The following is a 13,828-nucleotide window of genomic DNA, read 5'->3' as shown; positions in this document are numbered from 1 at the left end:
CATGTATAGTGTAGGATGTGTGTCCACTCCAGTACATGTGTAGTGTAGGATGTGTGTCCACTCCAGTACATGTGTAGTGTAGGATGTGTGTCCACTCCAGTACATGTGTAGTGTAGGATGTGTGTCCACTCCAGTACATGTGTAGTTTAGGATGTGTGTCCACTCCAGTACATGTGTAGTGTAGGATGTGTGTCCACTCCAGTACATGTGTAGTGTAGGATGTGTGTCCACTCCAGTACATGTGTAGTGTAGGATGTGTGTCCACTCCAGTACATGTGTAGTGTAGGATGTGTGTCCACTCCAGTACATGTGTAATGTAGGATGTGTGTCCACTCCAGTACATGTGTAGTGTAGGATGTGTGTCCACTCCAGTACATGTATAGTGTAGGATGTGTGTCCACTCCAGTACATGTGTAGTGTAGGATGTGTGTCCACTCCAGTACATGTGTAGTGTAGGATGTGTGTCCACTCCAGTACATGTGTAGTGTAGGATGTGTGTCCACTCCAGTACATGTGTAGTGTAGGATGTGTGTCCACTCCAGTACATGTGTAGTGTAGGATGTGTGTCCACTCCAGTACATGTGTAGTGTAGGATGTGTGTCCACTCCAGTACATGTGTAGTGTAGGATGTGTGTTGATGCCTAAAGAGACTCTGTGTTTAACACACTTCAACCAGACGACTGTAGAAGCTTCTGTTTTATTGAAGAATAACCGTTGTCTCCATTGATAGAGGGGATCTTTCAGAGTGACACTGATGTCTGTTGATTGGATAGCAGGTAGGTGTTTTATGCCAGACTGATAGAGGGGATCTTTCAGAGTGAGACTGATGTCTGTTGGTTGGATAGTAGTTTGTTCAATGTCAGCTTGGTTGTCTATTGGTTATTTCTTGGTTGGTCAAACGTTGGTTGGCTGAATGTTGGGTCTAGTTGGTTGGTCATTGGCTTGATGGCTGAATGTCAGGTTTGTTGAACATAGATCCTTGTTGATAGCCTGTTAGTTCTCATTAGGTTGTATTTTGGTTGGTTTTTGGTTTGTTAGACTGGTTCCTAGGAGGAGGAAGAGGAAGAGGAGGCTGAGCTGTGACAGTTTGACAACAGTATCCTGTTACCTGCTGAGAGAGAGAGAGAGAAAGAGAGACAGAGAGAGAGAGAGAGAGAGACGGGGAGACAGAGAGACAGAGAGAGAGACAGAGAGACAGAGAGAGAGACAGAGAGACAGAGAGAGAGAGCGAGATAGAGAATGAGACAGAGAGAGAGAGAGAGAGAGAGAGAGAGAGAGACAGAGAGAGATAGAGATGTATGAGATATTTGCTGTACATACCATCCTCAGACACACTGTTCCCTATTTAGTGTACTACTTTTGACCAAGTCTCCGGCCAAAGTAGTGAACAATGTAGGGAATACTGGCCACAGTAGTGCACAATGTAGGGAATACTGGCCAAAGTAGTGAACAATGTAGGGAATACTGGCCAAAGTAGTGAACAATGTAGGGAATACTGGCCAAAGTAGTGCACAATGTAGGGAATACTGGCCAAAGTAGTGAACAATGTAGGGAATACTGGCCAAAGTAGTGCACAATGTAGGGAATACTGGCCAAAGTAGTGTACAATGTAGGAAATACTGGCCACAGTAGTGAACAATGTAGGGAATACTGGCCAAAGTAGTGAACAATGTAGGGAATACTGGCCAAAGTAGTGTACAATGTAGGGAATACTGGCCACAGTAGTGAACAATGTAGGAAATACTGGCCACAGTAGTGAACAATGTAGGGAATACTGGCCAAAGTAGTGAACAATGTACATGTTTGTTTATATACTTATACGTACTACTTGTTAATGAGATGATTTCTATTTGCATTTACTTACGGTTGGTACAACGCCGACTGGTCCATGTTGACGTCTGAGTCTTCATCTATATGTTCATCTGTAGTTGGTGCCAACACTTGAGCCACTTCCACTTGGCTGAAATATCCCACAGATTAACAGAAACGTTTATATTATTTTACAATCCAACATAACTGGACAACAGTTCAAATGAGTTCCAATGTAACTTGCACATATATTATTTTATCAGTGTAAAATAGTAGCTTTTACCCAGTTGTTTGATTGTCTTCTGGCTTGTTCGTAACAAAATGACCCATTTGTTCACGATTCTTAATCAGAGGTTGGAGTGCGTCCTGTTGTGTCACAATACAGCTGAGTATTCTGTAGTCAATGATCCTGCCGTGCCAAAGATGCTCTATCAGGGAATCGCGGGAATTATGAACTTCCTGATCAATCTTTGGTTTTGATTCTGTCTTCATGCACTCTCTGTGGAGATGTATAGATGATGTTTTCCTGGTTCTTCATGCACACTCTGTGGAGATGTATAGATGATGTTTTCCTGGTTCTTCATGCACACTCTGTGGAGATGTATAGATGATGTTTTCCTGGTTCTTCATGCACACTCTGTGGAGATGTATAGATGATGTTTTCCTGGTTCTTCATGCACACTCTGTGGAGATGTATAGATGATGTTTTCCTGGTTCTTCATGCACACTCTGTGGAGATGTATAGATGATGTTTTCCTGGTTCTTCATGCACACTCTGTGGAGATGTATAGATGATGTTTTCCTGGTTCTTCATGCACACTCTGTGGAGATGTATAGATGATGTTTTCCTGGTTCTTCATGCACACTCTGCGGAGATGTATAGATGATGTTTTCCTGGTTCTTCATGCACACTGTGTGGAGATGTATAGATGATGTTTTCCTGGTTCTTCATGCACACTCTGTGGAGATGTATAGATGATGTTTTCCTGGTTCTTCATGCACACTCTGTGGAGATGTATAGATGATGTTTTCCTGGTTCTTCATGCACACTCTGTGGAGATGTATAGATGATGTTTTCCTGGTTCTTCATGCACACTCTGTGGAGATGTATAGATGATGTTTTCCTGGTTCTTCATGCACACTCTGTGGAGATGTATAGATGATGTTTTCCTGGTTCTTCATGCACACTCTGTGGAGATGTATAGATGATGTTTTCCTGGTTCTTCATGCACACTCTGTGGAGATGTATAGATGATGTTTTCCTGGTTCTTCATGCACACTCTGTGGAGATGTACAGATGATGTTTTCCTGGTTCTTCATGCACACTCTGTGGAGATGTATAGATGATGTTTTCCTGGTTCTTCATGCACACTCTGTGGAGATGTATAGATGATGTTTTCCTGGTTCTTCATGCACACTCTGTGGAGATGTATAGATGATGTTTTCCTGGTTCTTCATGCACACTCTGTGGAGATGTATAGATTATGTTTTCCTGGTTCTTCATGCACACTCTGTGGAGATGTATAGATGATGTTTTCCTGGTTCTTCATGCACACTCTGTGGAGATGTATAGATGATGTTTTCCTGGTTCTTCATGCACACTCTGTGGAGATGTATAGATGATGTTTTCCTGGTTCTTCATGCACACTCTGTGGAGATGTATAGATGATGTTTTCCTGGTTCTTCATGCACACTCTGTGGAGATGTACAGATGATGTTTTCCTGGTTCTTCATGCACACTCTGTGGAGATGTATAGATGATGTTTTCCTGGTTCTTCATGCACACTCTGTGGAGATGTATAGATGATGTTTTCCTGGTTCTTCATGCACACTCTGTGGAGATGTATAGATGATGTTTTCCTGGTTCTTCATGCACACTCTGTGGAGATGTATAGATGATGTTTTCCTGGTTCTTCATGCACACTCTGTGGAGATGTATAGATGATGTTTTCCTGGTTCTTCATGCACACTCTGTGGAGATGTATAGATGATGTTTTCCTGGTTCTTCATGCACACTCTGTGGAGATGTATAGATGATGTTTTCCTGGTTCTTCATGCACACTCTGCACACAATAGGGATCCTTCTTTGTTTTCTGTAAGACAGTGATGCACAATAAGTTCATGTAATGAAGTTATTACTTAAACCCTCTCTGGGAAATGTGGGACGCGTCCCACCTGGCCAACATCCAGTGAAAATGCAGAATGCCAAATTCAAATAAATGACTGTAAAAATGTAACTTCATGAAATTCACACATTCAATACACCAAATTAAAGCGACACTTGTTGTGAATCCAGCCAGCATGTCAGATTTCAAAAATGCTTTACAGTGAAAGCAAACAATGCTATTATCTGAGGATAGCACGCCAGCTAACAATCACAGACCATCATTTTTCAACCCTCACTGCGCGACACAAAACACAGAAATAAAGAGTTGCCAAGTGATTTCAAAAACATTCTGCACACCCTCCCCCTCTAACCCTCTGTGAAACATGATAGAAAGCAATTCATTTATGGTCTGATTTAAGAGAAAGAGCCAAATGAGAGTATAAAACCCCCACTGAGAGGTGTGCTATTCCCTTCATTTAGAGAGAACTTACCTTGACCCAGTAGCAGTTGCAGATGCCATCTTGCTCCAAGGAGAAGGAAGTCAATTCTCAATGAAATGTTTTCAGAATATGGGAAAAAGGCAATAATCCAACTCCAGCTCCTTCTAAGTGTCTCACAGTATAACGTTCTGTAGAGAATGAGTTCAGACTCTGGAAAGGTCTTTATATTTACAATCAGATAGGCCCAACCCCTTTACACATTTAAATATTCTATTCAGGGAAAAATGTTTGAAGGGAGGGAATATCATACCTCTGATTGGGGGTTTTCTCACAAGTTGAATTTGCATTAATTCCATTTGAAAACAAAAGGTTGTCAGTTTGGAAAAACTCTCTCCAAAGGTCACTATCTCAAACTCTCATAAATGTTCTGAAGGGGATCAAAAAAATGCAGGGACAATTTAAGGTTGCTCCAGGTGTTATAAATCATTTAATGTATTCAATAGCAGAAGCCTTTATCCAGTAGTATTTACAGCTGTAGTTATGTGACTAAATAAAGTACATTTTCGTTATACCTAAAATACGACATAATATGTCATGTGTATAGTCCTGAAAGCCTATGAAAGTACCAGGGCATATGGGCCTTTGGGCCTGTGGCATGTGAGCAAATGGGCCTTTGGGCCTGTGACATGTGGCATGTGAGCATATGGGCCTGTGGCATGTGAGCCGATCGAAAGGGTTCAGATCCCCAAATCCGGAGTGGCGGAGATGGGAGCCGCGAGGTGTCCAGTGCGGTAACACGAACGATCCCGGAGGAGCTGGCGGGAGCCCCAGGGAGAGTTCTCTTTTCTTTGTGAAGTGCTGCGCGCCCTGGAATGGGTTCGCCCCGAGAGAGGGGCCAAAGTCCTGGAAAGCGTTGCGGTTCCGGCGGCGTCCGGTGAGCTCTCGCTGGCCCTTGAAATTCTGGGGAAGAGGGTGTAAATGTCTGGGGGTGTTTTAAAAATCGAAAAAACCTCAAAACTTTGCCAAAATGCTCAAATTATAGGTGGTCACCCTGGAACAGAGCATTGATACATCACTGTGGAGATCTAGTCACACTGGAACAGAGCATTGATACATCACTGTGGAGATCTAGTCACACTGGAACAGAGCATTGATACATCACTGTGGAGATCTAGTCACCCTGGAACAGAGCATTGATACATCACTGTGGAGATCTAGTCACACTGGAACAGAGCATGTATGATACATCACTGTGGAGATCTAGTCACACTGGAACAGAGCATTGATACATCACTGTGGAGATCTAGTCACCCTGGAACAGAGCATCGATACATCACTGTGGAGATCTAGTCACACTGGAACAGAGCATGTATGATACATCACTGTGGAGATCTAGTCACACTGGAACAGAGCATGTATGATACATCACTGTGGAGATCTAGTCACCCTGGAACAGAGCATTGATACATCACTGTGGAGATCTAGTCACACTGGAACAGAGCATGTATGATACATCACTGTGGAGATCTAGTCACACTGGAACAGAGCATTGATACATCACTGTGGAGATCTAGTCACACTGGAACAGAGCATTGATACATCACTGTGGAGATCTAGTCACCCTGGAACAGAGCATTGATACATCACTGTGGAGATCTAGTCACACTGGAACAGAGCATGTATGATACATCACTGTGGAGATCTAGTCACACTGGAACAGAGCATTGATACATCACTGTGGAGATCTAGTCACCCTGGAACAGAGCATCGATACATCACTGTGGAGATCTAGTCACACTGGAACAGAGCATGTATGATACATCACTGTGGAGATCTAGTCACACTGGAACAGAGCATGTATGATACATCACTGTGGAGATCTAGTCACCCTGGAACAGAGCATTGATACATCACTGTGGAGATCTAGTCACACTGGAACAGAGCATGTATGATACATCACTGTGGAGATCTAGTCACACTGGAACAGAGCATTGATACATCACTGTGGAGATCTAGTCACCCTGGAACAGAGCATTGATACATCACTGTGGAGATCTAGTCACACTGGAACAGAGCATTGATACATCACTGTGGAGATCTAGTCACACTGGAACAGAGCATGTATGATACATCACTGTGGAGATCTAGTCACACTGGAACAGAGCATTGATACATCACTGTGGAGATCTAGTCACACTGGAACAGAGCATTGATACATCACTGTGGAGATCTAGTCACACTGGAACAGAGCATGTATGATACATCACTGTGGAGGTCTAGTCACACTGGAACAGAGCATGTATGATACATCACTGTGGAGATCTAGTCACCCTGGAACAGAGCATTGATACATCACTGTGGAGATCTAGTCACACTGGAACAGAGCATGTATGATACATCACTGTGGAGATCTAGTCACACTGGAACAGAGCATTGATACATCACTGTGGAGATCTAGTCACCCTGGAACAGAGCATTGATACATCACTGTGGAGATCTAGTCACACTGGAACAGAGCATGTATGATACATCACTGTGACTCTCCTACTCTGGGATCTATGCAGCCTCAAAACAGGCTTGTTTTGCTGTATGTTCAAATCATGGCCTGTTTATATAAATTGTCTGGGGGTGTTTAAAAATCGATAAAAAGCTCCAATGTTTACGAAAATGGTCTCAAATTGGAGATCTAGTCACACTGGAACAGGGCATTGATACATCACTGTGGAGATCTAGTCACACTGGAACAGGGCATGTGCGCTCCAACCACCTGATTACATTGCACTCCAGGAGGAGTCTGCCTGTTACGCGAATGCAGTAAGCTACGTAAGTTGCTAGCTAGCATTACTCTTATCTTACAAAAAAACAATCAATTAATGACTGTCATTGCTCCAATGTGTACTTAACCATAAACATCAATGCCTTTCTTAAAATCAATACACAAGTATATATTTTTAAACCTGCATATTTAGCTAAAAGAAATCCAGGTTAGCAGGCAATATTAACCAGGTGAAATTGTGTCATTTCTCTTGCGTTCATTGCACGCAGACTCAGGGTATATGCAACAGTTTGGGCCGCCTGGCACTTTGCAAACTAATTTGCCAGAATGTTACGTAATTATGACATAACATTGAAGGTTGTACAATGTAACAGGAATATTTAGACTCATGGACCCGTTAGATAAAATACGGAACGGAACAAACGTCTTGTTTTCGAGGTGATAGTTTCCGGATCAGTCAAAGGTATATGGTTTAGAGAGAAATAGTCGACACGTTATAATTCCTGTAATAACTTGCGGCTGAATTTGAAAGGAGTTCCTTCATTATTTTACTGTTCATGTCTTCCATAGAGAATGACTTGATCTACTTCAGATAAGGTCTGTGTTTCGTGCAGGTTAGGGTACAGGTTGGGGTGCAGGTTAGGGTACAGGTTGGGGTGCAGGTTAGGGTACAGTTTAGGGTGCAGGTTAGGGTACAGGTTAGGGTACAGATTAGAGTTTCCTGCATATAGAAATTACAGTTTTTGTTTTCAACATTCATCACAGGTAACTTAAACTCTATTTTTATTCAAACAGTTGAGAGTATTTGTCTCCTAAGCAGACTCTTCAGTATCATTGTCACTTCAGAGGTGTGTGTGTGTGTGTGTGTGTAACGGATGTGAAACGGCTAGCTTAGTTAGCGGCGCTAAATAGCGTTTCAACGTCACTTGCTCTGAGACCTTGCAGTAGTGGTAACCCTTGCTCTGCAAGGGCCGCAGCTTTTGTGGAGTGATAGGTAACGATGCTTCGTGGGTGACTGTTATCGATGTGTGCAGAGGGTCCCTGGTTCGGTATGGGCGAGGGGACGGTCTAAAGTTATACTGTTACATGTGTATGATATATATATATACACAGTGGGGCAAAAAAGTATTTAGCCACCAATTGTGCAAGTTCTCCCACTTAAAAAGATGAGAGAGGTCTGTAATTTTCATCATAGGTACACTTCAACTATGACAGACAAAATGAGAAAAATAAATCCAGAAAATCACATTGTAGGATTTTTAATGAATTTATTTGCAAATTATGGTGGAAAATAAGTATTTGGTCACCTACAAACAAGGAGATTTCTGGCTCTCACAGACCTGTAACTTCTTATTTAAGAGGCTCCTCTGTCCTCCACTCGTTACCTATATTAATGACACCTGTTTGAACTTGTTATCAGTATAAAAGACACCTGTCCACAACCTCAAACAGTCACACTCCAAACTCTATGCTGGATTATACTATAGCTGAGATCCCAATACCCATCTAAACATAGCTAAACATAGCTTACTGATAGATCAATGAGGTCAGATCCAATACCCATGTAAACATAGCTAAACATAGCTTACTGATAGATCAATGAGGTTAGATCCCAATACCCATGTAAACATAGCTAAACATAGCTTACTGATAGATCAATGAGGTCAGATCCAATACCCATGTAAACATAGCTAAACATAGCTTACTGATAGATCAATGAGGTTAGATCCAATACCCATGTAAACATAGCTTACTGATAGATCAATGAGGTCAGATCCAATACCCATGTAAACATAGCTTACTGATAGATCAATGAGGTTAGATCCAATACCCATGTAAACAGCTTACTGATAGATCAATTAGGTTAGATCCCAATACCCATGTAAACATAGCTTACTGATAGATCAATGAGGTCAGATCCAATACCCATGTAAACATAGCTTACTGATAGATCAATGAGGTCAGATCCAATACCCATGTAAACATAGCTTACTGACAGATCAATGAGGTTAGATCCAATACCCATGTAAACATAGCTTACTGATAGATCAATGAGGTTAGATCCAATACCCATGTAAACATAGCTTACTGATAGATCAATGAGGTTAGATCCAATACCCATGTAAACATAGCTAAACATAGCTTACTGATAGATCAATGAGGTTAGATCCAATACCCATGTAAACATAGCTTACTGACAGATCAATGAGGTTAGATCCAATACCCATGTAAACATAGCTTACTGATAGATCAATGAGGTTAGATCCAATACCCATGTAAACATAGCTAAACATAGCTTACTGATAGATCAATGAGGTCAGATCCCAATACCCATGTAAACATAGCTAAACATAGCTTACTGATAGATCAATGAGGTTAGATCCAATACCCATGTAAACATAGCTAAACATAGCTTACTGATAGATCAATGAGGTCAGATCCCAATACCCATGTAAACATAGCTTACTGATAGATCAATGAGGTTAGATCCAATACCCATGTAAACATAGCTTACTGACAGATCAATGAGGTTAGATCCAATACCCATGTAAACATAGCTAAACATAGCTTACTGATAGATCAATGAGGTCAGATCCAATACCCATGTAAACATAGCTTACTGATAGATCAATGAGGTCAGATCCCAATACCCATGTAAACATAGCTTACTGATAGATCAATGAGGTTAGATCCAATACCCATGTAAACATAGCTTACAGACAGATCAATGAGGTTAGATCCCAATACCCATGTAAACATAGCTTACTGACAGATCAATGAGGTTAGATCCAATACCCATGTATTGCGAACAGGTCGATTGTAGCGGTAGTTGTTTCGATGGCGACTTACTTGAGTTATTTTGACCGCGGTGGTTATTGAAGTCGTGGTTTCGTGGAAGAAACCGTTGTTGTGCATCGTCTTTCAACGCTCCAATACCTGATAATGACCAAACCTGTTTAGTTTTAACTTCAATTAACCTGAAAGTGTTCATAGTATAAACATCTGTTGTGTTGGTAGAATGTGTAAAGACCCACCTCATTGGTTAATATTCCCTGTAGTAGATACATCTGTTGGGTTGGTAGAATGTGGAAAGACCCACCTCATTGGTTAATATTCCCTGTAGTAGATACATCTGTTGTGTTGGTAGAATGTGTAAGTAGGTTTTAAATTCATACTTATTACAAATCTGCAGTTGTCTGACTATTATATTATTATTTAATGAAAGAAATGTAAAAATGCACTTTTTGTCTGGAAATAAAATAAACATTTATCTGCGTTAACCACTCCAGTCAACAGATGGCGATATGCGTTTTTCAGGCGATGCTATCAGAGTGACGTATAATGTAGTGGACGGGACGCTTCTTCAACAACATCTCGTCAGCCACCTCGGTAGCTTCCTAGCGGAAACGTTCAAGCTGTTCAGACTGCTTCGGTCTATATTTACTTCTGTATTTGGAACATAATTCTGTCTTTTAACTAGTTTCCCCATTTCATGTCATATTTCCGTTTAGTCAGGTAACGGTAGCTGGCTTGATAAATGAGGCTAACTAGCTAGGTTAGCTGGCTAACATCCCCGACCATGAGCTCAGCAAGCTGCTGCCCTCCTGCTAAAAAAGAGGTCTGCTGGAAGGAGAAAGAAGGTATTTGGCTGAACGTTGTCGTGAAAGAGGAGAATGAAGAGGAGGATGTCACAGTAAACGAAGAAGTAGAGGGTGAGGCTGTTACACAGAAAGAAGAGGAAGAAAACCATTATACTTTATTTGGAGTGAATGAAGGAGAGATAACTGTCATATTGAAGGAGGAGGAGAGGGAAGAAGAGGAGGAGACAGAAGATCTGAGTAACACCAGTAAGTCCTGTCTTGAAAATAGTTGTTGAACTGATACGTGGTTTTAAAACGTCATTCTACTCTAGTTCTGAGCTTAAATGCCGTTTTTTAATGTAGGAATTGATAAAGCTACACTGTAAGATGTGAATAGCATCAAGAAGCTGCCCAACAACAAAACCTTAACAATGGATTTGCACCCAAAATCACAACTAAAATGTCTCACGGAATGGACTTGCCTTCATGCAATACTGCAATTCCACTGTACTAAACTGGAGGCGATTTCCAGCCCACCGTTGACTGCGGTCAAGTGAGCCCACAGTCGCAAAACGCGGTCAGGCCATCTGCTCTTCGGTTTCTTCCTGAATTTGCGTGCGCGAATACACTTTACGGAATGGCGTTTTTTTCAGGTAGGGAAACTGAGTTGAATGGACTCTCATGCACAGGTAGTCGAGACGATGGCTTCAAATCATTACAAGCAAACCGTTTGAAGCACACTTATTCAATCTTCCATAATAAAAATGATACCAAATAGTTTATTTAATTTCCGCGTTATCATAAAGTACTTAATCATTGCTAGAGTGTCAAGCGTAGGCTGGACTGGTGTAAACGCTACAACATACAATGACATTCTAGACCATTCTATAGGCCTCTCTGACTAAGAACCACACAGAGACCTGCATTTTGTAGTGGCTTTAATAACACTTGTGAAAAGTGACTTTAGGTGATTGAGGGATCTAGTCTAGATTAAACGTCATAGGAAGTTTTATCATGTGGAGGTTTCATTCAGGTCTCTGTTTAATTAAATCATCTGTTTGTCTTTGACAGGAGAGAGACCAGACTCTCCTTCTGACAGCAGGAAGAGTCCTTCAGGGAAACCAGACCCCGAGACGTCCAAACCAGCAGGACGACATCACTGTTCCCAGTGTGGAAAGAGTTTTACTCAGTTAGGGAGCCTGAGAACACATAAGAGAATACACACTGGAGAGAAGCCTTACCACTGTTCCCAATGTGGAATGTCGTTTACCCAGTTAGGGAGCCTGCAAACGCATGAGAGGGGACACACAGGGGAAAAGCTTTTCCAATGTTCCCATTGTGGAAAGAGTTTTGGCCAGGTAGGAAACCTGAACAAGCATGAGAGGACACACACAGGTAAGAAGATGTACCGCTGCTCCCAGTGTGGAGAGCGATTTACCCGGTTAAGGTACCTGAAAGAGCATGAAGGAATACATACAAATACACAGGAGGAGAAGACATACCACTGCTCTCATTGTGGAAAGACCTTTTCCCAGTCAGAGAACCTGAAAACACATGAGAGAATCGAGAGGCTGTGTTCTGACTTGTGTTTTTGACTGAGAATGTGTGTGTTTGTTTGGGCTGTCAGACTTGAGTTCACTTTGTGTAATGTTAGTGCACTATTTTTAATTGTGATTAATCCATTGTCTGAAAGGGTTAAAAACACACTGAAAACATACAGAATACATCCTATATACAGCTACAATCTACAATGCCATGTAAACACAAGATGACATTGAGGTTAAATAAAGTGTGATTTATCAATGGAACATATTTTGACACGTCCACCTTGTGTCTCTGTAGAGTCATAATATCCATAACAACTAGAGGTCAAACAGGGAGATGGTTCCATTCATTTTCCCCACAGGGCTGTGTTTTGTTTAGACTCACCCTGGTGTGATGTTTTGATAACCATGTAAACCTCTCTGGGACAAGGTGACTGAGGACCCAGTGTGTTGTGAATTTATTGTTATGTTTTTAAAATGGTACAAATGCCTTTATTTTAGCTGGACCCCAGGAAGAGTAGCTGCTGCCTTGGCAGGAACTAATGGGGATCCATATTAAACCCCAGGAAGAGTAGCTGCTGCCTTGGCAGGAACTAATGGGGATCCATAATAAACCCCAGGAAGAGTAGCTGCTGCCTTGGCAGGAACTAATGGGGATCCATAATAAACCCCAGGAAGAGTAGCTGCTGCCTTGGCAGGAACTAATGGGGATCCATAATAAACCCCAGGAAGAGTAGCTGCTGCCTTGGCAGGAACTAATGGGGATCCATAATAAACCCCAGGAAGAGTAGCTGCTGCCTTGGCAGGAACTAATGGGGATCCATAATAAACCCCAGGAAGAGTAGCTGCTGCCTTGGCAGGAACTAATGGGGATCCATAATAAACCCCAGGAAGAGTAGCTGCCGCTTTGGCAGGAACTAATGGGGATCCATAATAAACCCCAGGAAGAGTAGCTGCTGCCTTGGCAGGAACTAATGGGGATCCATAATAAACCCCAGGAAGAGTAGCTGCTGCCTTGGCAGGAACTAATGGGGATCCATAATAAACCCCAGGAAGAGTAGCTGCTGCCTTGGCAGGAACTAATGGGGATCCATAATAAACCCCAGGAAGAGTAGCTGCCGCTTTGGCAGGAACTGCACTGTCTACAGAGAAACCTACATTCAAATACTTAGATGTGTGTGTATTGGGTATATGTTGTGAAATGATTAGATATTACTCGTTAGATATTACTGCTGTCGGAGCTAGAAACACAAGCATTTTGCTACACCCGCAATAACATTTGCTAAACACGTGTATGTGACCAATAAAATGTGATTCTGATTTGAAATAAACGTCCTATTTATCAAAGGTGCTTTTGGCTGGAGTCAAAATGACTCCAAAGGATTTGAGTTTGTTAAAAGTCCATAATGATACAGAAACACTAAACCACGATTTAGATTTATTAAGAACAAGTTGATTGACAAAGTCATGAAAAATGGAATAAACCACATTTTGGCTGTGATAAAAGATATGCCTCTGGGGTCAAAATGATCCATGTCAGAACTATGGTTCAATGTAAATATGTAGTGGGT

General features: G+C 41.8%; 2 protein-coding genes across 3 annotated transcripts in view; both read left to right on the top strand.

Annotated features, from left to right (window-relative positions):
- Positions 1–13,828, top strand: part of LOC116371779 (uncharacterized) — a gene marked incomplete at its 3' end in the record, with an annotated part of 45,375 nt that overhangs the window by 6,815 nt on the left and 24,732 nt on the right. The window lies entirely within an intron of this gene.
- Positions 10,424–12,531, top strand: LOC116371776 (gastrula zinc finger protein XlCGF7.1-like). 2 transcript variants are annotated; one of them, XM_031820786.1, is made up of 2 exons: positions 10,424–10,971; positions 11,785–12,526. In XM_031820786.1, the coding sequence occupies exons 1-2, from the start codon at positions 10,713–10,715 to the stop codon at positions 12,306–12,308; spliced, it is 783 nt and encodes a 260-aa protein (XP_031676646.1). In that variant the 5' UTR covers positions 10,424–10,712; the 3' UTR covers positions 12,309–12,526. The 2 variants fall into 2 exon arrangements, with proteins under 2 accessions (XP_031676646.1, XP_031676645.1); XM_031820785.1 differs by having other exon boundaries at positions 10,428–10,980; positions 11,785–12,531.

Source organism: Oncorhynchus kisutch, unplaced genomic scaffold (genome assembly GCF_002021735.2).
Source record: "Oncorhynchus kisutch isolate 150728-3 unplaced genomic scaffold, Okis_V2 scaffold3655, whole genome shotgun sequence".
Taxonomy (NCBI): domain Eukaryota; kingdom Metazoa; phylum Chordata; class Actinopteri; order Salmoniformes; family Salmonidae; genus Oncorhynchus; species Oncorhynchus kisutch.
This window is presented reverse-complemented; position numbering and strand designations above follow the sequence as displayed.